General features: G+C 30.5%; 1 protein-coding gene across 2 annotated transcripts in view; it reads right to left on the bottom strand.

The window, feature by feature from the left end:
• LOC126736580 (ATP-dependent RNA helicase DHX30-like) overlaps positions 1 to 25,466 on the bottom strand; it is a 47,371-nt gene extending 21,905 nt beyond the window's left edge. For both annotated transcript variants that reach the window (XM_050440987.1, XM_050440986.1), the window contains exons 1-10: positions 24,735 to 25,466; positions 18,423 to 18,940; positions 15,898 to 16,114; positions 15,566 to 15,836; positions 15,366 to 15,511; positions 9,954 to 10,404; positions 6,814 to 7,031; positions 6,482 to 6,758; positions 6,234 to 6,426; positions 5,206 to 5,395 (exon numbers count right to left, since the gene is read on the bottom strand). In XM_050440987.1, coding sequence (XP_050296944.1) covers positions 5,206 to 5,395; positions 6,234 to 6,426; positions 6,482 to 6,758; positions 6,814 to 7,031; positions 9,954 to 10,404; positions 15,366 to 15,511; positions 15,566 to 15,836; positions 15,898 to 16,114; positions 18,423 to 18,940; positions 24,735 to 25,349 — 3,096 coding nt within the window. In that variant the 5' untranslated portion in view covers positions 25,350 to 25,466. The remainder of the gene's footprint in view (positions 1 to 5,205; positions 5,396 to 6,233; positions 6,427 to 6,481; positions 6,759 to 6,813; positions 7,032 to 9,953; positions 10,405 to 15,365; positions 15,512 to 15,565; positions 15,837 to 15,897; positions 16,115 to 18,422; positions 18,941 to 24,734) is intronic.
• Positions 25,467 to 26,218: the final 752 nt, after the last annotated feature.

Consider the following 26,218-nt stretch of genomic DNA (forward strand, 5'->3'; position numbering starts at 1 on the left):
TGCCACGAAAAAATTTTAGACGAGATTCGCACAGCTCCATATATTTCCGGTTGAACGGTTCTGGACTTATTTGGAGCCACAAAATTTAAATGCAGAGAGTTTGACTGCTGATATTCGCAGTGTCTTAGACCCGATTTTAGAAAATTCTAAGGATAAGTTGATAGCTCAATGCTACGATGGAGCAGCAGTAATGAGTGGCAGACATACTGGTGTTCAGGCGCGAATTAAAGATCAGTACAAATTTGGTCATTTTGTACACTGCTATGCGCACCAGTTGAATTTAATAATGTCTAAGGCAGCATCTGAGAGCTCCCAAGTTCCAGTTTTTTTTGGCAATCTTCAGGAAATTCCTTTATTTTAAAAAAAATTCTTCGCAGCACGTAGCTGTGCTTAATAGAATTGTGGGGAAAAGAATTCCCCACGGAGCAGCAACACGTTGAAATTGTAATATTAGAACAGTTAACATCGTATTTGAACATCGGGAATCTATGCATGGAAGAAATATAAAATTCATTTATTAACTCAATGGCATGTACCGCAGCTTCCCCAATAAGAAGATTGTTACAAGATTCAAAGTTTATTTTCTGGCTAACATTTTTTCACCGTATTATGCCACACACCGGTATCTTGTACAACGAATTACAAAAACGAAAAATTGATCCTTTTTTGAGCAGAGCATTACGACAGTAAGAAATTCAATTGACGAAATTATTAATGAAGCCAAAGATATTGCATCCTTGCTTGAATGTGAAGCAGGACCTCCTAAAAGAAAAAGAAAATATGACAGTCAATTCGATCACCGTATTGCTGCGTTAGAAGTTTGTGACATAATTATTAATTGCGCTAAGGATAGATTTCATTTTAAAAATCATTTATTAGCTGCTTCATTGCTGTATTCTGACCAGTTCGCTAACTATATTAATTATTTTCCTGATGAAACATTAAAGTAACTTGCGATTCATACCCCAACTTTGATAAGGAGCGTTTAAAAACAGAGCTTTCAGTGATTTACTCCAGATCAGACTGCAGGGAGATACAAGGAGCAATACCTTTTTTAAAATTACTCATAGAAAATAATTTGACAGATTCATTTCCAGAAACTAAAAAGCTCTTGGAAATACTCATAACTATTCCGATGTCGACAGCTGAAGCCGACCGTTCTTTCTCCACTTTAAAGCGCATCAAAACATTTTTACGTAATTCTATGGTGGAAGAACGTCTGGTAGCACTATCGATGCTTTCAATGAAAAAGCAAATCGTCACACAAACTGTAAACTTCAACGAGATGGTTATAGACAAATTTGCAGCCAAAAAAAATCGAAGAATAAACTTAATCTTCAAAAAATAACTATTATTAGTTACAATGTAATTATAAATATAAATTAAATAAAAATATATATATATATGTATATATTTATTATAATGTATAAGTTTAAAATAGAATACGTGTATGCAGTTCATTTTACTTTTAAGTACCGAAATTTAGGTGAACAAGGTCATAAGAGTACGCTCCAGTTTTGTTTGAATTCTAAACAGTCGGGAAAATACAAAGCAAAATTTTGGTAGGTTCGCAAGTTGCATGTTCTTTTTATGTTTATTTGATATATTTTTGGAAGGTAAAATGTCAAAAAGGGGCTGTTTTCAGACACATATCTGGACTTAATACTAGTTTTTTTTAATAAGAATACCTATATAAACACCATTTAATGAAAGCTATAAGAAAAAGTTTAATTTTGTCTATAGTCGAAGTCGTTTATAATAGTCAGAAAAAACCAACAAGCAACACAACTAGAGTGGCTTAAAATAATATTTAATTCCCTAAATACAAAATCCATTAAAAGCCGGTGACACGCGCCTACTCAAATTGTGTGAACTCAGTGGCTGTTGTCATAGGCCCGCCTTGCTCGCATAAAGCGCGCAGTGGTGCCAAGTATATTGCTCGTCCTTTTCTCTCTTGTTTCGCGGTAAATGGGCAGCGAGATAAACAGTCATTACTTTTAACAGAATGGCAACGCCTATAAACGCAGAAACATGCTTTCCTTGTTATACGTTGATTTGATACATCCCATGGGCGTGTTTGCGGGTTTATTGTTTATTTTAGTGTTGTTGCAGTTGCTTGCGTTATTATACGTTATTATAATAAATAATATATATTAATATATATTATAAATTTATTTTATTACTTATAATATTATTAATTTACGGTACCTATTTTTCTTCGGTGTTTAATACGGTGTTTTTGTTGTTTTGTTTGTGAAATTTGTGAAAAAAGTGTATTTCAAATATTAATTTTTAGTATAATGGAACAGGGAGAAGCTTCGACTAGTCGTAAACCTCCTCCAAAAAAAGTGAAAAAACATTTAACTATGGGCGAACATGCAATGGTAAAAATTGTATATGAAAGTATTCGCGCTCAAAATCCCGATTTATGTGCCGAAGACGCAGCAAATTTGTGCGGAAGTTTAAGAAAATTATGTCCTAGGACAGTTTTCCGATCGCTTAAAGTTAATAACAAGAAGCAAAAAAAGGAAACAAGAGGTAGAAAGAAAATTGTTCTAGAGGATGATATAAAATATATACTTCGCCGCAAAGTGCACAGTTTTTTTTTTTAGAAATGAAATGCCAACACTAAAGAAAATTAAGGCTGAAGTAGATGATGATGATTCTTTAACCAAAATATCCCTTGGAGTTTTAAAGCGAACATTACGCGGTTTAAACTTCCGGTATTTGAAGCGAAATCGCAAAAGCTTTTTAATTGAGAAAGATGACATTATGTTGTGGCGAAGAAAATTTTTAAAACAAATACGTGACCATAGGCTTAAAGGGAATAAGATATATTATACTGACGAGACTTGGTTAAATGAGGGACACACTCGCTCAAAAGTATGGCAGGACTTAAATGTCACAAGCTCACGGCAAGCATTCCTTGACGGGTTATCGACAGGCTTGAAATATCCTTCCGGTAAGGGCCGTCGTCTGATTATTACCCACATAGGTAGTAACTCTGGATTTTTGGATGGCGGGCTTAACGTTTTCGAATCTAAAAAAAGTGGCGACTACCATGAAGACATGAACAGTGACGTATTTGAAAAGTGGTTTTCATCAGTATTACGGCTTGTGGAACCCGGTTCGGTGATCGTTATAGACAAGGCGCCGTATCACAGTCGCTGAGTAGAAAAATTACCTACGTCTGCTTGGCAAAAAGCCGACATAATAGACTGGATAAAATCAAAAGACATCCAGTTCGATGAAAATTTGCTGAAAGTACAATTGCTTGATATTGTCCGGGTACATAAAGACCGGTATATTAAATATGTTATCGATGAAATGGCGCATAAATGTGGAGTTACTCTATTGCGATTACCTCCATACCACTGTGAGCTAAATCCGATAGAACTTATATGGGCGCAGATAAAAGGTGAAGTTGCGAGAAAAAATACAACCTTTAAATTAAATGACGTTAAGCTGTTGTTAAGTGAAGCTATTAATGGCGTGACAGCAGATGATTGGAAGAAGTGTATTGGGCACGTCATTAAAGAAGAACAAAAAATGTGGGACTTGGATACGCAAGCTGAAGTTATGGTTGAACCTCTTATTATCACTCCTGGTTTCGAAAGTAGTGATAGTGACGATTCTTGGACCGCATCAGATAGCGAATGACTAATCTATCATAGTATACTCGCTACTATATAAGTTTTATTTAATAGTTATTTATAATTGTTTACGTTAGTTAGTTTAAGTCCCAAATACAAAATCTTATTACAAAGTTTGTCTGTTCTTTTTTAATAAAAATTTTACATGAACATTGTTTTTTTGGGAGTACCCCATACGTCCGAAAACCCGTATATCCAAATCGCGAGAGGAATCCCGAAGAGGCACCGTCGGCTTTGAAGAGAGATAAGGGAGAGAGAGAGAGTTGGGTTGGGTACAGAGACAGAAATCGCCTAGAAAACTATGTCTATTATCTTTAGTTTGACTTTGGCTTTGTGTTTCTTTTAAATACGTAATTTAATAATAGGTTATAATAATAATCCAAATTATTGTTTAAGTAAGTGTTTTAAAATAATAACCTATAACCTACCTGAAAATTAAAGTGGGTATACCTTCATAAGGGATATTTTACGGATACAACCCTTGTACCTAGTACTGCCAACTATAGGTAACCTAGCACTGCAACTCATAGAGAAATATAATAAAAGGCCTTGATTTTAGAGAAATATAATAAACAAACCTTTTATTACAGTTCTCTATGCTGCAACTTATAACCTACCTGAGAACTAAAGTGTGTATACCTGCGTAACGGATATTTTAGGGATACAACCCTTATAGCTAGTACTGCAGACTATAGGTACCTGACCTACCTGAAAGAGTTTTAGGGTTTGCGACGCTGATTATTTACTAAAAATTCTACCCGTAATTAGAATAATAGGATAGTAATAAATAGGTTCTCGAACTTGCAATGCCTTCATTTTAACATTTAACACGACGTTTCGGTTGGTATTATCCCCAACCGTTATCAAGTGTAAACTGTATCTATTTATTACTACTCTACCAATGTCTACCACCTTCAAAATCAGAATAATAGGAATTATATATATAATAGGAATTTATAAATATAGTAAAGGTACTAAGCCTATATGTGAAATTCAAATCATTTTATCTTTTAAAACTAGAAACACTTTGTATGAAATAAGCTGGAGATAGGAAGTACATATTTACCTCTTTATTACTATCCCATTATAATAGGCATTATAAATAATAACTATAAATAATAATTATAAAGAGAAATTGTTGCCGCCACTGAATTTATTTCCCTCTTCCCTTGCTTCACTCGGCGCGCCCTAAAGCTGAAAATACGTCACTGACTATTATTTCCGTCTCCTAGTATAGTTTAAAAAAACATCTTTGATTTTTCCGCGTTTCTCCCCTTTTTTTGCAATCTTTTATATTTTATCGATGAATGTGCATAACGCATCTCTCACCTAACCACGAACCGCCACTGATATGGAAAATAATAAAAATACACGGGTTATCCCATATTAAATAAAAAAATTAAGATAATTTCTGGCCAAACCGTAAGTGAATCCAAACAAACGATTGTGTCTTGAATTTTGTTGTAAAATTTCGGTTCTTATGACAACAAAAAATGTTATAGGGGACGAACAAGGTGTGTATAAAAAAGTTCAAAGAAAACAAAGTTTTTACCTGAATAATTTCCAATCCGCCATTGTTAAACAATAAAACTGATATTGATGGTATTAAACTGCACTCCCTGACAGTAGTCGTTCTTCTAATATTTGAACGGGTCTCAGTTATATAAACCAAAAAGTTAGTAGGAAATTTGTTTCTTTTAAAATTCACACTTTCTCCCGTTATTGTTGCTTTATGGTTGTTTCTATAACATGAATAAATAATAAGTAAAATGGTTAGAGGCCAGGAACTAAAATAATACTTTCAATGCTAAAAGAGAACCATTCTTCGATACTTAGCCACGCTTACAAAAAATAATGAAAAAGTATTTATAATAAATAATAGCAGCTTTAAATAAGTATAAAATATAATTACTTGAATTAAAATTCCTTATGAAGCATAAAACTGATGGATTAGTATGTTAGTCTGATACTAAAGGTTATTTGTTGGTCTAATGGAAAATTACCAAACTAAATTGAAAATTAAAATAAGTACTATTTTCAAAAATAATTTAGATTCTTTCTTGTTTATATCCTAAAATATAAATACATTAAAAGAGTTTACATAATTTTTGCTTAACTTAACTCTAAATTTTGCAACAAAATTTTTGCAAAAATGTCAATTGATTTTTAATTCATTATATTTAATGTATTTATTAGACTTCCACTTACATGGTAAATATTTTATCAGGAATTTACAACATTTGTTGACATTACGTCTGATTTAACTAAGATTCTGTTAGTAATAAAGAGATTAATGATTTGTTTATTTATAGTACTTATAAACTATTTATCTTTTTTATCGCTAATCGTTTTCAAGGTATGAAATAAACGTGGTAGGAAAAAAACTGTTAACAATATATTTTGTTTTATGAACAAGTAGCAACGTTCACGAAACTGCATCCCAATTGATTATACATTCTTTTCGTAATCGTGTCTATTATATTATTTTTTCCACAAGAAGAATGGTTCTTTGAGAACTTTTTAACCCTGTGTTTTATTTCAGGATACATGGAACACATTTGATAAATGGTAAAAACATACCTGGTAACCAGAACATTAACGCCGGTCTTTAATCGATTCTTAACTATATCCCAGTTCCTATGCTCAAGAACTGTTCCAGTGCCCGAATATAGAACAGCCTTAACCAATTCGTCATTATCAGAATAATCGTCGGAAACTGGCATGGATTGATGTAATCCTTTGTATAAATATTCGAAATGAATATCCTTCAGTTCTAAAAGTTAAAATCTTACTTTTTTAATTTTTTTAAAAACTTGTAAATTACTTACTTTTAATAAAGTTCAGTTTGTGAGATACCAAATTGTATTTGTCACAAAATCTCTCAGCTTCGTGATAACCGTTTTCCTCAACCAATTCTAACCATTTCTCATACATCCTCATCATTGCCAAATGGTCGGAACTATTACAAAATTGTGACTTATGTTTTTTTACCATCTCCTTACCAAGTAGGCCAAGAGACCCGAAAATATTAGAGTCAGATGAGAATAGGGTGATTATATCAACTATCGGGGTGGCACATCTAAATATTACACCGTTAACCATCGCCTTAAAAAGAATTGTATAGTTTAAAATGAGGAGGACGGTGAAAAAATGTATTTACTTTTGCAAGACGTGGTTCAAGCTGAAAGTCCACTAAAGTTCTTCCTAAAGGGGTTAATCGTTCTTGCTCATCTAACAACTCGAGTTCCTTTAGTTCTTCCACTGCCTTTTCAACCGCTGTTCTTTCAGGAGGAGTAATTAAAGTCTCCATAAACTCACAGGCATTCATGTTGCTTGAATACACTTTCGAGTCTAGCACGATTTTGGTCAGAGAGCTGTCTAAAATCGCATGGATAACTGAATATAGTATGGATAGAAATTAAATAAATTATGAGTGATACATTTTTAATAAAAAAACATACTCAAAAGATACAAAACTATGATCCGGAAAATTATCAATCGATATGGCAGTGTCATTGGGGTGGACACAACTAAAATATTTTGATTGTTTTGGAATTACCCGTTATACATTTTTAGATTTTATGTGAAAACCTAAACATATTTTAGGATTAAAAATAAAGCCACATTTGTATTTCGATATTTTGTAGTTTTTGAAATATTCGACAATTTATATTTAAATTGTAAGCATGCTTTTAGATCTGTGATGATTCCGTTTGACGATAATAAGAATTTGTTAATAAATATGTTAATCTGAATTCTACTCCAATACCTTAACTGTTAAGCTTCTCGACAAGAAATCATGGCTAGTATGATTACATTTATCCTGTATTTGGATGATATAGTATGATTAAAATAGGGGCTATATAAAAATAACATTACGCCAGTTTACATGCATGAGGAATCCAAACACATATTTATTAACAAATTTTAAAATTCTCAAGAAAAAAAATTGAAACTAAACATAAACGTAAAAAGCCAAACAATACAAAAACTATGAATGGAATTAACGTTTTTTTACATTTTCATGACAATGACTTAATATTCATATTTTTCAGTATATTAATATTTTCATAGATGTAGTTCCCGGAGGACCAACAACCCCTGCAGGTTGTACATTTCAAAATGCCATCTCGCTATAATAAATTATTTTAGGAAAATAATGTTTTAAATAATATAGATTATTAAATTAAGTATAAAAATTGAGCCCTTGGTGCCCATTTATTAAGTAGCACAGCAAACAGAAAACCTGGTGTTAAATTAAGCTTTTATAAGATATGGACAACAAAAATAAACAAACTATGTTTGTAACAGTAATATTTTCAACAAAAAAAACAATAATAAATTGTGTTAAAACTATTTAATTATTTACAGTGCCTAGATAAAAGAGTCAGTGTTCAAAGAAGACAGGGAATTCAATATTCACTACATTAAAGCATGGTATACGTAGTGTATTTACATCCGGTTTTTCTAACGGATTCCTTGATTAACGAATAAAATTATTTCTAGTTACATACATTTTTCCTATTAAATGGATTGTTCCGTAATTTTTTCCTATTTTAAAAATTATATACTATGAGTTCAAATACTATTATGTAAATACTCTAAACACTACTATGCACCATTCTAAATAAGCTTTCCTCGGTTACGCCATTGAGGAATTTAATTACACAGGCAAGACAGTTTGGTTGACCTGTATCGCTTAAACTTCTTAATTTTTTGAGCTATAAGGTGTTATCATAATTTACCCACACAAGGGAGTTATCTTTAGTAATTAATATTGTATGCAAAAAGTGGTTGACAATAAAATACTTATAAAGTTTACTTTTGATGAATCTATATATCATATACATATATACAGGCTGAATCGGGAGGAACGCACCAAACTCCAGGTGAGTATTGTACAATAATACAATCAACATTTCCTACATTAGCAGGTTTTAATTATAGCGCTGTCTTAAGAAATGTTCAAAAAAACCGCCATAAAGTTCTAAACACATTCTACTTCAGACTCATAAATAACAGTTCAGTGATGCGAGATCAAGAGATCTTGGACGCCAACGAATAGGACCACTGCGACCAATCTATAGTCCTGGAAACTCCGTTCGATGCAAAAGCGAATTGTGCTGATAATACATTTGACATTTTGCAAAAAAAAGTAGTTCTCTCCTGTGAGACAATTCTAAAATGTATGGGCCTATTAAATAACTATCGACCATATCACACCACACGTTATTATTTATCCTACCACAAAATTGCATACGCCTAACATAATCTTCCGGTTCTCGGTGCTCTACGAGTGCAGTTACTGCGTGGCATTATATACGACTTCAATGTCCCCAAAATAAACGCTGACACTAACAACAAAATGGATCAAGCAATCGGTACCTATAACATTTGTGATAAGAAGCGGTAAAGTATTTAAAACATTTTAATTACGCTTTATTTTGTTAACAAATAAGGATCGGATAAGAACGTATTAGTTTTTTTTAATTATTTTCACGTGAAGAATACTCACCTAGAGTTGGTGCGTTCTTCTCGACTCACCCTGTATATATATTTAATATCTATATCCTATTAAATAACATATAGATATGAGAGATATATGCTTGTCTTTCACTAAACTAAATTCTTCATATTAAAATTATAATGTTTATGCAAATTCATTGTCTAACACAAATGAACGTTTAAAAAATTCTTTAAATTTAGAATATACTTATTTTAGTGTAATAGTTTTCATATAGAGGAAAAAAATACTATTGCATATAGCATCATTTATAAATTTGATTATGTTATGAAAAGTTTTTAGTAGATGTTATGTATACAACACAAAAAAATTCTCAACGTCCGGACTATTCTGCTCAGATGAAAAAAATATTATAGTTGACAGTAACTATAGATATTTTGATTCAATGCTACCGCCGTTTGTTTTATTTGAACTAATTTTTGGGCGTCACAACCATATTAAAATGTAGGTTTTCGTTTTGGTGATATGGAAAGTAAATATATACCTAAGCATAAGATTCTTATAGGCAGAAATAATTGAATGATTTATAACACATACACTTAAATTATTAATTAAATAGAAATGAACGAGGTTTATTTTTATATTTTTGTTTTTTTATGCGTTCTTATCTATTAAAAAAAGGATTTTTAAATTTTTTATGTACTCTCCTAATATATCCTGATGGCTAAAGCACTTTGCAAATAGAAAACGTTATTTAAAAAATATACACGGTGATACTTGGCTGGCCCACAGTGGTTTAATCTATCCCGTGTTACAAATATTTATTTTTAACTTACTTAAAATCTCGGGAACAGTGTAGTCCTCAAGCTCTTCATATTTCTTGCGTGAATAAAGGCGAACAGCTTCGCCAGGAGAGCACCTTCCAGCTCTACCGGCTCTTTGATCGGCACTAGCTTTAGAAATCCATTTTAAGTCAATTACGTCAATACCTTTATCGACGTCAAAAATCTTATTTTTATGTATCCCTGAGTCTACTACATAAACAACATCATCAATAGTTATCGAGGTCTCGGCAATGTTGGTAGCCAAAATAACCTTCCTGATACCAGGAGGAGGCCTGCTGAAAATGTTGTGTTGCTCGGAGTCTTTGAGTTTTGAGTGAACCAGATGGACTACCATATCTGACTTAGCGTTTAGCAGTCTTTGTACTCTGGACAAGTCTTCCCAGCCAGGCAGAAACACTAAAATTGCGCCTTCTGGCTTCTCTCTGTGGATGGATTTGATTACCTAAAAGTGAATCTAATAAAGTTCTCTGATTGTATTTGAATCCATATCGAGTTGGCTCAAATGTCAAATAAGCATAAAATATGTTTGAATTTATGAAAAAAATTACTTATTTCAAAAATAGCGCTGTAAAAAATTTTTTTTTAAATGATGGGGTAGGCGAAAATAAACAAAAACCTCGGCTTTAACAAAATTCTATTTTTTATCAAATAATTATTCAAATTTTTATAAAGCTTATTTCTTAAATACTCCATACAATTTCTAAACCTTTTAAATTTTAAAACCAAAAGGTCACAATAGATAATATTAGGAAGATTCTCTCAAAATAAAAAAAAACTTGTATATACACTTACATATATTATAGATCATCCTCGTCAATAGTGATGAATGAAACTGTAATAATCATAATTAATATAAGAAATTCATAGATCCTTCCGTGCTCCAGAGTTTCTAATTTTTATTATTTTTATTTTTATGTACGAGGTGTTCTTAGATTTTTATTAATCTAGATATTAGGTGTTCTTAGTTCTCATTTTTTTTTATTTATTAAATTTTCCACTTTTATGTTGCTAACTAGGTTAAAACAAGCATTAATTAGATTGTCAACGTCTTATTTTTTATTAATGCTACTTGGGTGAATTTTAATTTCATTCATTTCACTTGCGAGTCTCTTTTTATAATTTTGCTGTCTAGATAGAATTTCTGTTTTTTCAAAATCAAATGTATGTTGAAACTTTTCAAAGTGCTCAGCAAGAGCGGTTTTTGAATTACTGTTAATGAGTATATAAGGTTTTGTACCTCTTTTATGTTCAGAAATTCTAGTCTTTAAATATATAGAAGTTTGAACGATATAAACACCAACAACACAACATGGAATTTTATAGATTGCATTACTTTCTAAGTCCTTTGGTGTCTTTGATTTTAAATTTGAAAAGAACCGCTTGGTAATGTTTTCATCCTTGAAAGCAATGTTAATACTTTCGTCATTAAAATCTCTTGCAATCTTCTCAGAGAGATTACTGGCATAGGGTATTTTAAAGAATTTTTTGTCGGCGGTTTTGATCTGTTTTTAGCTGTTTGATTAGTTTTAAACAATATTTTATCAATTAATTTATGTGAATAATCAGTATTTAGAAGAAAGTTTTTTATTTTAAGAATATTCTTTCTGTGATAGTCGATATGAGAGTGTTGTAGTGCCCTACTCTTTAAATTTTTTATAATATTATTTTTTTGTTTAAAAGTGTGATTAGAGTCACAGTTTAAAAATCGTTCTCAGAAAGATTTTTAAACTATAACTTATTGCACTACAACTCTCTCATGTCGACTATCACAGAAGGAATCTACTTAAAATAGAAAACTTTCTTCTAAATGATTATCCACATAAATTAATTGATAAAATATTGTTTAAAACTAACCAAACAGCTAAAAAACACATCAAAACCGCCGAAAAAAATCTTTAAAATACCCTATGACAGTAATCTCTCTGAGAAGATTGCAAGAGATCTTAATAACGATAATATTAACATTGTTTTCAAGAATGAAAACACTACCAAGCGCTTCTTTTCAAATTTCAAATCAAAAACACCAAAGGACTTAGAAAGTAATGTAATCTATAAAATTCCATGTTGTGAATGCCATGGTGTTTATATTGGTCAAACTTTTAGATATTTAAAAACTGGAATTTATGAAAATAGAAGAAGCACAAAACCTCATATTAACAGTAATTCAAAAACCGCTCTTGCTGAACACTTTGAAAAGTTTCAACATCCATTTGATTTTGAAAAAATAGAAATTCTATTCAGACAGCAAAATTATAAAGAGAGGCTCTAAGTGAAATGATTGAAATTAAAAAAACCCCAAGTAGTTAATAAAAAAAATATTAATAAGAACTAAGAACACCTTAGATCTAAGATTAATAAAAAATATAATCATGTCGTACATAGCCTATATACAATTGATCGTCTGAAGTAGTTTTTTTTTGACCTATATCCAACAAAAATAAAAATTAAGCAAACTTATAAACTGAGATCACGATAAATAATTCACAACATTTTTGAGAACTAAAAGGGCAAGAATATCTGTTGCGGACTTTAACGAAAAATCTACTTTATAGGAAATATTTTTATTAAAAAGGATATATCACAAAAAATTATAATAAAGAGGACATGAATTATTCTTTTTTGTCACATATGTACAGAGTGTCAAAAATTCGAGGGTGACCATTGGGATCTTGGTGTAAAGATAACAAAATAAATATTACTATTTTCATATGCCCTACAGGTGATCGATAATACTGCGTTATATACTTAATTAAAAAATAGTTAATTAATTGATTTAATTTGATTAAAATTACATTAAAATTGATGGTAGTTTTCTTCTTATGGGTGTCATATAATAATGGGAATACGTTGCGATGTTTACGTCCGAGTAGAAGCACATTTTCAGCTCCGCATACTTTTGCTATATATGTAGAAAATACTCACTAATAATTAGTAATTTTATTATAAGTTGGTGAAGTAGTGTGTTGACTATGATCTGAGTAAGTCGTTTTGAACATAATTGGTTTGGTCTTTATAATCTGACTAATTAAAGTACCAATCATTTGAGATTTGACTGATGGTTAATATTAGAGAGTACTTGTATTATGGGAGGTGGTACTACAACCCGTAACGGAAGCGCTAATCGCCTGGAAGAAGATCAAATCGAAAAACTGATTTCCAAGGTTTGTGCTAGTTTTTTGAAAAAAATTAAAGAAAAATTTGATACTAAAATTGGAGCCTTGGAGACTAAGTTAAACAGGCTCTGTGATGCGATTAAGAAGATGGAAGATTCGGTAACAAACAACAGTAAAGAAATCGATAACGTCAAAACTCGTTTGGATGATATGGAGCAAGCTTCAAAACGAAATTCCCTAAGAATTTGCGGCTTTAGAGAGTTGGCGAATGAAGACCTGGGTGTTGATCTATCGAAATTCTTTCAAGAAAATTTAGGCGTCTCATGTAGCATTGATGATTTCAATTATGTCTTTCGTCTTCCTAAAGGCAACGATGATCACCCTTCCCCAATTATAGCCGGTTTTATTAGCAATATTAAAAGGAACCAGATTTTTATGCAGAAGAAAATGCTGAAAAATCATCCCGTATCCTTGTTTGAAGATTTAACGTCTCGTAGATACCATTTGCTTCTGGAAGCTAAACGAAAATATGGTCACAATAACGTCTGGTCCACATCTGGTAAGATATTTCGCTGGAACCCGGCAACTTCACAAAAAATATGTATTAATAAAATTGACGATGTAAAATAAGGTTATCGTTAGAATAGTTACGGTATATCTCTATATATAAAACTACTTGGCTTTTCAAACTTAAAGAATGCATATAATTTAGTTTTTTTCGCAAAGTTGTTTTTTTTTTTATTAGGTGATTTTTGTATTTATTTACAAGATATGCATATTATATGGATTGTTCGGTTTTTTTTAAAGAATACTATATTATTACATATATAGCATATTGGTTATTTTACTGTATCGTAGTTGGCGGAGAAAACTTTAATGCTTCTAAAATGTATATATGTCTGAAGCATGCAACAAAAATAATTATTATTTCTCTCACTTTAATGTACGTTCACTTTGTTCACAGTTTGACAGCTTTTACGAGTTTGTGGAGGCCGAGGAATATGATATATTATTATAAACTATTACTTTTTGGAATGCCTAAATCTTATCATTTGAATTTAAATGTTATTATCGATGGAAATATTATACAACCATCTGACTGCGAAAGAAACCTAGGCATTCTTCTTGATAATCAGCTTAATTTTGTAAAACATATTTCCAGTATTTTACAAAAAGCCTATTATAAATTGAGAATTCTATACATGCATAAGGATATTTTATCTTCTGATGTTAAACTCAAATTAAGTGATTCGTTGGTTCTCTCTTTAATTAGCTATGGTAGTGTACTCTTCTGGCCAGCTCTTGCTCAAAAGGACAAGTTAAGCCTACAAAAGCTACAAAATGCTTGCCTAAAGTTTTGCTACGATAGAAGAAAATTTGATCACGTCACCCCGTTATTTCATGCCTCTGGCTGGTTGAATTTGGATGAACGTTATAAAATCAATATGGCTGTTCTTGTTTATAAGGTACTCCATAATAAACTTCCCCAATATCTATATGACAAATTATCCAGTCATAACAGCATACATGGCCGTGAAATGCGCCACTCTGCAAACCTTTTGATACCAAATCATAGAACTTCCAAATTCCAAGGGTCTTTCAGTTATAGTGCGGTTAAGGTATATAATTCATTGCCAAATAACCTTAAAGCTAAAACCTCGGCTGTCTTATTTCGAAAAGCTGTCAAATCTTACTTTTCTAACACTGCGAACTAATAACTAAAATATAAAAAATATATATTTCATTTAATTTTAAGTTATATCACTAATTACTTTTTTCTTTTATAAATTAGATATAATTATAATTATTTTAATAATTAATTACGTCATGTGATATAAGCAAAATTCTATTTTAGGTTTCTTATAATTTTAGGCTTCTCTTTTTTTTTTTTCTTTTTTTTTCTGTATATTTTTCATAATGGTTAAAACTTATTCAATTTATGTTGCAAATACTTATGTTAAGTTAGCAGTGCGGTTAGATAGAGTAGCCCCAGGCTAGATCTCGCCGCATTTTTGGATAATAACTTTTGTAACTATTTTCGTAATATAAAGGCATTTATTATTATTATTATTATTATTATTATTATTATTATTATTATATTGGAATTGATTATACCGGATTAAAATAATTACTTTAATTCGCAGTTGCAAATTAAAAATATTTTATATGTAAAAATTATCAACCTAGCTCTTCTGATCAAAAGTTCTTGAAATAATAAATTGTGATTAGATTGTTGATTTAGAATTTATGGAATATTTAAATTGCAATCCAGGCTACTCAATAAACCTACCTCAACAACTTCCTCATGAATCACTTGCGGATGTTCTTGGTTGCACATATTTAATGTTTTTGGACAATATAGATCATCCAGATAATAAACACCGACTGGATGAGTAAAACCTGGTATACTAAATATAGGAGCACCGTTAAAATATTCTAAAATTAAATACAAAATTATATTTCATAAGTAAAAAATTTCTGTCTAGTCACCTGAAAAAGCTTCCGTGTCGATTGTGGCACTCATGACAACCAACTTAAGATTAGAGTTTTGCTGCAAAGCCCGTCTTATTAGGTTCATAAGCAAATCTGTATTTACATCCCTTTCGTGGGCCTCATCTAAAATCACATGGCTGAACCTTAACAATCTCGGATCAGCTTGTAAGTGGCGTAATAAAATTCCAGTAGTACAATACAGGACCCTGCCTGTTTTGTCTTGAAACTTAGATTTGAGACGTACTTGATAACCAACAATGTGACCCACCTAATAATTTTGTTAGTTAAATTTCAGCTACATTAAATTCTATTACTTAAAAATAAGCTACCTCCTCAGTTCTTTCTGATGCCACTCGTTCAGATAATGATATAGCAGCGATTCGTCGAGGCTGTGTCACGGCGATACGGCAAAATTCTTCACCTGACTGTGCTTGCCTAATCCAAGATTCCAGAACATATTGTGGAACTCGACTGGATTTTCCACAGCCAGGTTGGCCTTTAACTATCACACAGTTGTTGTTTTGAAGAAGTTGTATAAATGATTCCCTTAAATATTCAAATCCTTAAGTGCAATTGTTACATATGTCACAAGTCACAATAAAATTACACACAGTTGCAATCAGATTACTAGTAATAAGACTGTTTTATGACACAGTCATCCTAGGAAAAAATTAATAAAGCAACCCAACATCTTTAATGAAAAATTATAATGCAGAAATTTATTAAGATGTATAATTAGATTTTTCCAAAGATACCACCTGAAATGAAATAATATTTTCTAGACTGGCTGCAGTTTATTTATTATTATATTTATATATTTGACCAATGAAAGCTTTTTTCTTCGCATAAAATTATAGTTGATAGGTACTTTTAATCGTACAACATAGAGATAATAAGGAAATAATGCATAAAAAGTTATAAAATTCCATTTGCAATTTCAGTTACCTTAAGTTATTATTCAAGCGATTTTCATCAAAAACCATAATTTATAGCTCAAAAATGTAGATTTTAAATAATTAGTAAAATCTTGTTGATTTTAAGACCTATCTTTTAAGCTTATTATTGAGTCTACCTTATTCCCCGTGATATATGTTGCTACGAAAGCTTTCAAGGGTCTTAATATTTGATTTTTAAAATACAAAAAATTTCCAAGAATAAATTATGATAAAGAATTCCATGCCTACTCTGAACATTTCTTTGAATATTACTTGTTAAAAATTACATAATTTTAAGTTGCATATTAAGTAGATTTCTTGTCAATCAGCCCGCCAGATACCTATATGTTGATTCCTCAAAATATTGGGTGGAAAAATCTTCGTTTCCTCGAAGAGCAGTTGCAATTTCTTTTAAGACAGTTTCAATTACCTTACAGACTGTTTTTCTGTTGACAGCAAATAGTGGTCGACTAAGGACTGGCCCTTGATCCAAATTCAAAACAATACTCACTACCACTACTACTTTTACGCCTGAATGTACATATTATTTTTACGCTCACGCTAATAAGCAGCGCAAGAATATGTGATTTTTCAACTGATGTCATATGTCACAGTGTCCAGAAATATCAAAAATTCTTTGCTATCTATTCGCTAAAACAATTCTCTCTTCGAAAATCTCAAAAATTTCGATTTGATCCGATAAAATTTCAACAAAACTGAGTTGTCAACAATTCGACGACTATGTAAAATAAAATATAAATACATACCTTAAATATTTGTACAATAAAATACAAAATATAATTATACTACATAGCCGTAGTACAAATAGAAAAAAGTCAAAAATTTGAAATAAAAAAATGCACATAACCTTATTGAAGTTATGAATAAAAAAGTGGTTTCCTGCATATCGCACCAGCAAGTATGGTTTCAAGGACTTGCAGGAAACTTGGCACTTAGGCAAGTCCTTGAAACCAATTTCGAATTCTGTAACTATTTATTTGCTTAAAACTTAAATATTATACACATCATATAGACTGACCTATTTATACATGTAATAAGAAGGTTTTTACTAAAGAATGTCTGCAACTTAGCAGTGGCTAGCGTTTTAAAAGAAGTTATAAAAGTAATACTTGACTGAAGAGACCAGATATGCTTTAAAAGAAATAAAGAATTCAAAAACATTTTTTATTAGAAGAAAAACCAGTGGCGCACCACGTTCCTTTAAAAAAATATTCACTTCGCCAACGGCGAATTTAAAAATTTGAATTGTGTACAAGATAAGCTCTATGGATGCTTTTTTGTTTGATTTTGTCCAAGAAATGAAACAAATTGGTTAAAGATTAATTAATTAAAGGTTAAAATTGAAAACAATAGTAATAGAGGGTTTTTGATATGTAATCAAACCCTGGGGGGTGTGCCTGTTACCAATTTTAAACCTTTTACCCCCTGATGATGGACACCACTGTGTCCGAAACATGTAGGGAATTTTAAGCTAACTTAATGTTGAATAAATAAGTGGAGGCAGACTGAAGGATTTTCATTTTACCTTAACCAAATTTTATAATTATACGTTTTCGTCGCTTAAAATCCATTCAATATTTATACACTTTTCAATCATATTTTCATAAAGAATCATTGCACTTATTTGGAATAATTCCCGTTTTATTCCTATGCATGCGTTATTGGAGCAAAAATTTATTCGTCGAAAAAAAGAGAGATTTAGAATGAGGGAGGAATGTCTTTTTTCTGCTCAGGCGATCTGATCAACTGCTGAATTTTTTTACAATTTTTTAAGCAACTAATTATTTTCAACTAAACAAGTCAAAATAACAAAAGTATAGATATAATTTTATCTTTTAAAAGGTCTTTTTAGGAAAATGTAAGTTTGACTTTCGATCAAATTTTGTTTTAAAACTTACTTGTAAGCTGAAATTGGTAAGGAGACTTTTTCTCTTGCGAAATACTTGGCTGTCCCCAAAAATATAGGCGAAGCTTTATATTTTCTTTCACAATCCTGCTCTTCAGTGATAAAATCTTTAGAAAATTCATCCAAAGAACCTACAAAGTCAACTGAATCTACTTTATGCTTCATATTATCATTAAATATATTTATAATATTTCTCATATTGTCTACTTCTGCAGCCTTTAGTTCAACCTTTGTTCGCTTCTGCTTCTGTAATTTTCTGATCTCATCTTGGGTATGTATTATTGGTGAACCATCTGGAGCCATTTTACCACATTCTAATAGTAACTGCAGTACTTTCTGGGCAGCAGTGTGACTAGCATCTTTTTTTGTTGAATGATCTGCACTAATCTTGGCAACAGTAGGCCACTTTAAATGATAGGTGCAGGTCCATGTGACTTTTTGTCCCTTGTGGTTGGAAGCATATGTTGTTATTGGTTTAACAGAATTATTCTTTAGATCTTCTGAAACTATCTGAAAATAGAAAAAACAATTATTACTTATTACTAAAATATTTTTATTAAATAAACTAATCCCAATTTATATTTACAATACTAGTAGTTATTTGGTTATATAGGATACAAGATAAAAACAGGATACAGAATCGATTTTGATTGTAGATGGAAGCATATTTTATATAATCAAAGAAAAAACTAAAAAAGAAGAAAAGAAAAGGCAAGAACCTACATAAACCAAGAATAATAAAAAAAATCTGATCAACAGATATATAATTAATTTTAAATAATAAAATGAGTCGTTAAAATACTCTTCAATACTGTAGTAAGCTTTTGGTAAGATTAATTTCTTTAGTTCTCTCCTAAACTTTTTAAGGTCTGTAACAGTCCTAATCGAAAAAGGAACATGATTAAATATTTTACGACTAATAAATATAAGATTTATTAGTCGTATAATCGTGGAGATTGGAAGAGAAAAGTTGTTTACCTGACGAGTATTATGACTGGTTCAGGATGGTGGACTAATGAACTTATGTATTATAAGTGTTGCAGTTTCCAATATAAAGAGTGAGAAAACTGTTCTTCTCTCAGCTACAAAAAGAGGTTTACAAGAGACTCTCAGACCAACACCACACAGACACCTTAATGCTTTTTCTGAATAGTAAAAATGATGTTAAGGAGTCCCTTGGAGCACAAACCCCAAAATGGCAACCCATAACGGATATGAGAGTCTATTAAGGCAAAATAAACTGAACGAGCAAACAACCCTCCCAACTCATGCCTGGCAACCCTGACTGCAAAACAACCAGAAGAAAGTTTAGCAGCGAGGCCCAAAACGTGGTTGTCAAACCTTAAACTCTCATTAATGAAGAGGCCGAGATATCGACAATAATCCCTACCATGTAGTGGACTCTGCTCATCAAACAAAAAACCTTCTACATTATACTTAAAACCCATAATAAAAGTCTTATCAACATTGAATACAAGCTGATTGCAGATGCTCTTTAATTTTGTGAAGGTATTATAAATACATCTTTATGAAAATTAATATAAATAAGAAAGCAGCTAAGAATCTATTAACAGTTAATAGAGACAAACTAAAAACAATACGTATTCTTTAAACGCCCACATAGTCCATTTGGTATTAATGGCAAAGAACAAGTGGACAAAGACACTAAAAAAGTATTTTTAGTGATAAGAACATTTCTGGTATACAGGGTGTCCTAGCTCTACCTACACACGATTTTCTTTCGCCCCTTTATATGATATGAAAAAAAAGTTATGATAAGATAAAAAATGTTTGTCTGGAAATACTAATTTTGTTGACTATATAATATTGGTAAATGTACCGGGTGTACAACTAGGAAAGGTCGCCGGCCATATCTGAGTAACTCATCGCACAGCGTAGGGAAAAAAATATTTCTGATAAAAGCGGCAAAGAGAAATTGCTGGAAATTATTTACAAGTTCGTACGATAACCGCTAGGGGGCGTAATACAAGAATGAAATAGAAAAAATTGGTTTTATTGAAAATATTCAAAGTAAATCCTAGAAAAGAATGCAGAAATTGGTTGGGCCAATCAAAAGTTATCAAAAATTTTAGATATAAATATTCAACCCTTCCCCCATCTATTACTTGAAAGATTAAAAAAAAAAGTTTGAAATAAAAAATGTTTAGAATTTATCATACTTTAAAATGGCATCATTCTTCTCTAGGATTCACTTTGAATATTTTTAATAAAACCAATTTCAATGTTGTATTACGCCCTCTAGCGGTAATCGTACGAACTTGTAAATAATTTCCAACGATTTCTCTTTACCGCTTTTATAAGCAATATTTTTTTCCCTCTGCTGTGGGATGACTAGTTACTGAGATATGGCCGGCGACCTCTCTTAGTTGTACACCCGGTACAGTGTCTCAAAAATACAGTTTTTTTTAAATGGACGCCCTGTATTTTACCAAATTTTTACTCTTTACTTAACCCTATATAAAGAATTAATAATACATTATACATCAAATATTGATGGTTTTTGAGATAATTGTTTATTAGGATGATATTATTTAATTCTTATTTAATCTTCTACTAAGACAGTTAAAAACAATTATAAAACTAGGAAAACTTATAGTAAATGTAACTGCTGACCATTCTTAGTTTGACAGTTCGTACTTTTTTCTTAGTTCGTACTTTTTTATTAGCTCAGTAGTACAGGCGGCTCTTATTACTTCTTCCACAATTTCTCTACAAGTACATGTCATTTAAACCCTCCAAATTTCCTAGCTCTTCAGTGTAAACTTCGTCCTTTAAATATTCCCAAAAGAAAAAATCTAGCGGTATTAAATCAGGTAACCGGGCTGGCCACCTGACAGGACCTCATTTCCGATCCAGTGCCTTCCAAATCAATTGTCAAGGAAATATGATAAAATCTACCATATAATAAAATTTAATACAATAAAATTGAATTAATTACCTTTTAAGGTAAGAAGTGTAATAATTTAAGTAATTAATCTACTTAAATAAGCTATTTTAGTAATTTTTTTATTTACTAATTTATCGCAAAAACCATCAATATTTGATGTATTTACATTTTTGTAAATACATAACATATTTAGTGTATTATACATTTTTTATGTAGTATTAAATAAAGAGTAAAAATTTGGTAAAATATACAAGGCGTTCCATTTAAAAAAACTTACTTGACAATAAAAACTTTCTTTTTGAGATACTCTGTACATTTACCAATACTTCAACACAATTACCAATACTACATCAACAAAATTAGTATTTCTAAATCAATACTTTTTATCTCAATTTTTTTTTCATTTCATATACAGAGGCGAAAAAAAGTGTAAAGTTGGGACAGCCTGTATAGTTTAATGACACCTTTTGAATCCTGAGATTTAAATTTGCAAATTAATAATTTCGCATAAGTTTGTAATAAAGTAATTTTCAGATTAATCATATTGAAATTATATAACTATATTGAATTAAATTATATACTCAGAATAAAAATAGAACATGTGCACTCCGATTGTCTGTGTCTAAATCATCCATTTTCTTTAAAGGGCTTAAATGAAATTAGTTTCTGTCTCTTTTTGGAGCTTTTAGTGGATATTCTAGAATCAAATATACATATTTTGCATAAAATTGTGCTCTTAGGTCTCACACCAAATGCAATGGTAGTAACAGTATCTGTAGCAATAAAAATCATCAGAGAATATAAGACAAAACAGTTTTTATAATATTTATATAACATTCTAGGTTATCATTGAGTGCTCTTAAATCAGTTAATATGGAGTAAGTTAGATAACAGTTTGAATATGCTTCAGTTACCTATTAAATGGCATTTTCTTTTGTTACATAAAGAAATCTATGCTAAAATACAATTATTTTCAATTTCCTTTTACAGAACTCAGTTTGGTGTAAACATTCTGTGTCTTTAGTCTGAGAGTCTTAAGAGTTTTTAAATAAAGAGTACTTTAGATAGGCTGGTAGCTTAATATATTTGGGTAAATTTGCTTAGTCATTTACGAATTTATAGTACAGTCCATAATAAATGGATTGGGAAGAATATATATTTAGACAATATTTCAACTGATTCATTGGCCCATTCTCATGGGTTACAGTTAATGTTATGCATTGAATTAATTATATTTTTAAGTTTGATACAGCCTATTTAGAGATTATGTTGTTTTGTTAAAAAAATTTTGTAATGGTTTTTAATTAATGTTACCCATTTAATTAAAACAAAAGTAGATTTCTCCATGTTATAGGTACAAGTCTTTCAGCAATCTAGAACAAAATGTCAGTTAAAAAAAGTTCATCCTGCAATGTCATTGACATTTCAGGAAGGGCAACATTGTAACAAACTAATTAATATGATGTAACTGAGAATCTAATAAAACTGTTAGAATCCTAGTACTATCCCCTCAAGAATTTCATCACTTTGATTATGATATTATAATACAGAACATTTTCTAATGAACATCTCTGAGTTGTTGTGTATCCAAAATGGATTATATTAATTTAAGCAGTTAAAGATTATTGCAAATAAAATTTATTCCAAACCTATGGTTAAAAGTTGTTGAGTTATAACATCATAGAAGCTTCCAGGAAGACATATAAATGAAATATAAACAAATCATTGACATTTCAGGAAGGGCGACATTGTAACAAGCTAATTAATATGATGTAACTGAGAATCTAATAAAACTCTTAGAGTCCTAATACTATCCCCTCAAGATTTTCATCACTATGATTATGATATTATAATAAAGAAAATTTTCTGATGAACATCTCTGAGTTCTTGTATATCTAAAATGGATTAAATTAATTTAAGCAGTTAAAGATTATTGCAAATAAAATTTACTCCAAACCTATGGTTAAAAGTTGTTGAGTTATAACATCATATAAGGTTCCAGGAAGACATATAAATGGGATATAAACAAGAGGGTTTGATTTAAACTGGAATGTTTTTAATAGTTGAGTAGCCCACACAAAAATCATGTTTATAAAGGTTATTCACTACTAGCTTTTTCTTAGTGTTATATAACATAAGTTGGAGTATATTTTTTATATTAATTTCCAGATCCACCTGATGACTTTATGGTGTAAATTTAGAATCTCACCCAACTATAGGTTACTGCTACTAATAGTTCCCTACAAATAAGTGTCAAAATGTTAAAAATTTAAAATTAGCTTGACAAAATGAAGATGTGAATCATAATCTTAAAATTAAATTATTTCTTCTTAACTCTTCTGACTTAAATGACTAGATTGTTCTTTTGACAAATTAATTTTGTGATTATTCTGACTGGGTATTGAAAAACACATAAAAAATCTTTAAAATATTCAGATTGTGCATCATTAAATGAATGTAAAGAAAAAAAGCATGCCAACACAAATTAAAAAAGGAAATCAAATAGAAGTTTCAAATACAAGATTATGACGATAAATAAAATATGCAGACAAAAGAAGTAACTAGAGAATTAATTGGCTTGCCTGACACAGTACATTCAAACAGGTTGGATCAACAAATAAAAAATAAAGATTATTATTTATTTCAAAAACTTAAATATAATTAAAAAATAGAAAATATGAAAAGCGTTTACAGTTGCAACACCTGACTTACTTATTAGAAGTAGACAAAAATGCATGCAACAAAATAAAAACATAAATGAAACCTCAAAACTTTACACCTACAAACAAAATATTTCTGCTATTACACAGTCACAAGCAATATGAATTCTAGAATTTCTAGATTTGTAGCTGGAAAGATTTTACACTGCTAATTAGCTTTATCCTAAGGCAATCTTATATTATTTATTTTAACAATCTTGTTCCCATATAAACAGAGGTTTGTTGTATATCAGTCCAAATTTTACAGAAAAAAAGGCAATTCCAATATTTAAATACTGTACAAAACAGGGATTAGGCTTGAGATTGAGAAAAAAATGGTTTGCCTTCAATATACTAACTGCTCTCTTTTGCAATCTAAATACCCCAAGAAATGCTGTTGAAGCTCCTAAAATATAATACTATTCTTGATTCTGATTCTTAAACAAAACATTTTTTAGAAAAATTTTTTGAAACAATTGTATTGTCACTAAAATTAGAGCAATTTTTTAAGGTCACATTTAAGAAACATGTATGCATTGGAAAAGGAATTTGAGAGAATAACAATTATTCTCTAAGATACTTTTATTCCACATTTACTTTAGCACTGTTACTGCATGCATTAATTGAAATAAATTTTAATGTAATGTAATTTTAATCTAATTTTTGTACATGTATTAATAAAACAAAAAAATATTACCTGATAATATTGATTTAATACACTCTTTGGAAATGGAAACTTCTGAAGTTTGGAAGAATTATTTTCTTCTTGACATGATACCTTATTTAACTCAGCCTTGTCAATACTGTTATCTTCCAAATTCTGCTTTTTTTTCTTCAAACCTCCTCTTCTCGATGTGTATGATAGATCTTCAACTTTAATATGTATGTCAGATGAAAATAAATCATCTTGTTTTAATTCTTTATTATCTCTTTGACTAGAATCCTCATTTTTTAATGTACTATTGTTTTGTGTGGATAATAGTCTAGCCTGAAGACACTGATTTGCATGTTGTTTTATATTAAATAGCCTCCTCATGGGTGTTGGAATCTTAACTAGTTTGGTAAAGTGTTCGAGTGGCACAGTCTTTTGCTTGTTTAAGTTGGGTGCAGGTCTTTCCTCGGCGCCTTTTTTACTTTCTTGTCTATCACAAAATTCTTTCAAAGCTCGAAGTCTCTCTTGATAGGATTTCACCCGCTTTTCGTGTTCAGATGCCATTGCCGTATTATGTATTGAAGATCGCCTATTTAAAGAAATTTTAGTGTTAATTTGACTAAAGATTCGGGTGTTAACGATAAACATTCTAGACAACATCTTTAACAATTTTTAGAAAAACTTAAGAATTCTTGTTATGTTATGTTATGAAAAAAGAGTGAGGTTAGGTAATGAGCGCGCATGGCGCGCACCGCACATGACACTTGGCCGTGTAATCTCTTGTTCATGGACAAGAACAGATGGAGGATGAAGGAGAGATCATGGAAAAAGTAAAATAAGACAGACGTCAGTCAAACGGCCTTTTATAAAAGAGGACCAAAATCTTACTTATGCCATATGTTAACATAAAAAGCATGAAAATGTAGTAATAAAACATAACTTTATAAAACTTGAAATAAAGGTAATTTATCTTGAAACTATGTAACAAATCTTCACCAATTTTTCGAAGACAAACAAAATGACTAAGTAGAAACAAATCAAAATGTAGAAAAATATTTTTAAATCCTTAACCTAAATAAAAAAAAATATTACATACAAAAAAAAACACATTAAACAAAACCGTCTTTCTAAAAAGTGGAACACATAAAAACTAATAACATTTATGTCTTTAATGTAATAGCAAAAATAAAATATCACAAAACTTTATTATTATTTTTGGCTAGATTTAACCCTTTTTTTATGATATTTGCATCATCTTTTTTTAAAAATTTAGCAAATTTTTGGCAAGATTGGGTAAGATTATGTTGATTATAATTTACTCGGCTTCTAATGTTTTTATGTCCAATCTGTTTCTCTCTTTCCTCCATGTCAAATCCATTAAATTAATATTTCGCTCATAGCATGTACTGGGATTTTCAGTCCCGGGGGTTCGTAGGTCAAATTATGGGTTTAGTTTTAACACCTTTCAATAATAAAATAGATCATATTAATTGCTAGCCAAGAAACAGGGCAGTTGTAACCTTACCTTT

Source organism: Anthonomus grandis, chromosome 5 (assembly GCF_022605725.1).
Source record: "Anthonomus grandis grandis chromosome 5, icAntGran1.3, whole genome shotgun sequence".
NCBI lineage: Eukaryota > Metazoa > Arthropoda > Insecta > Coleoptera > Curculionidae > Anthonomus > Anthonomus grandis.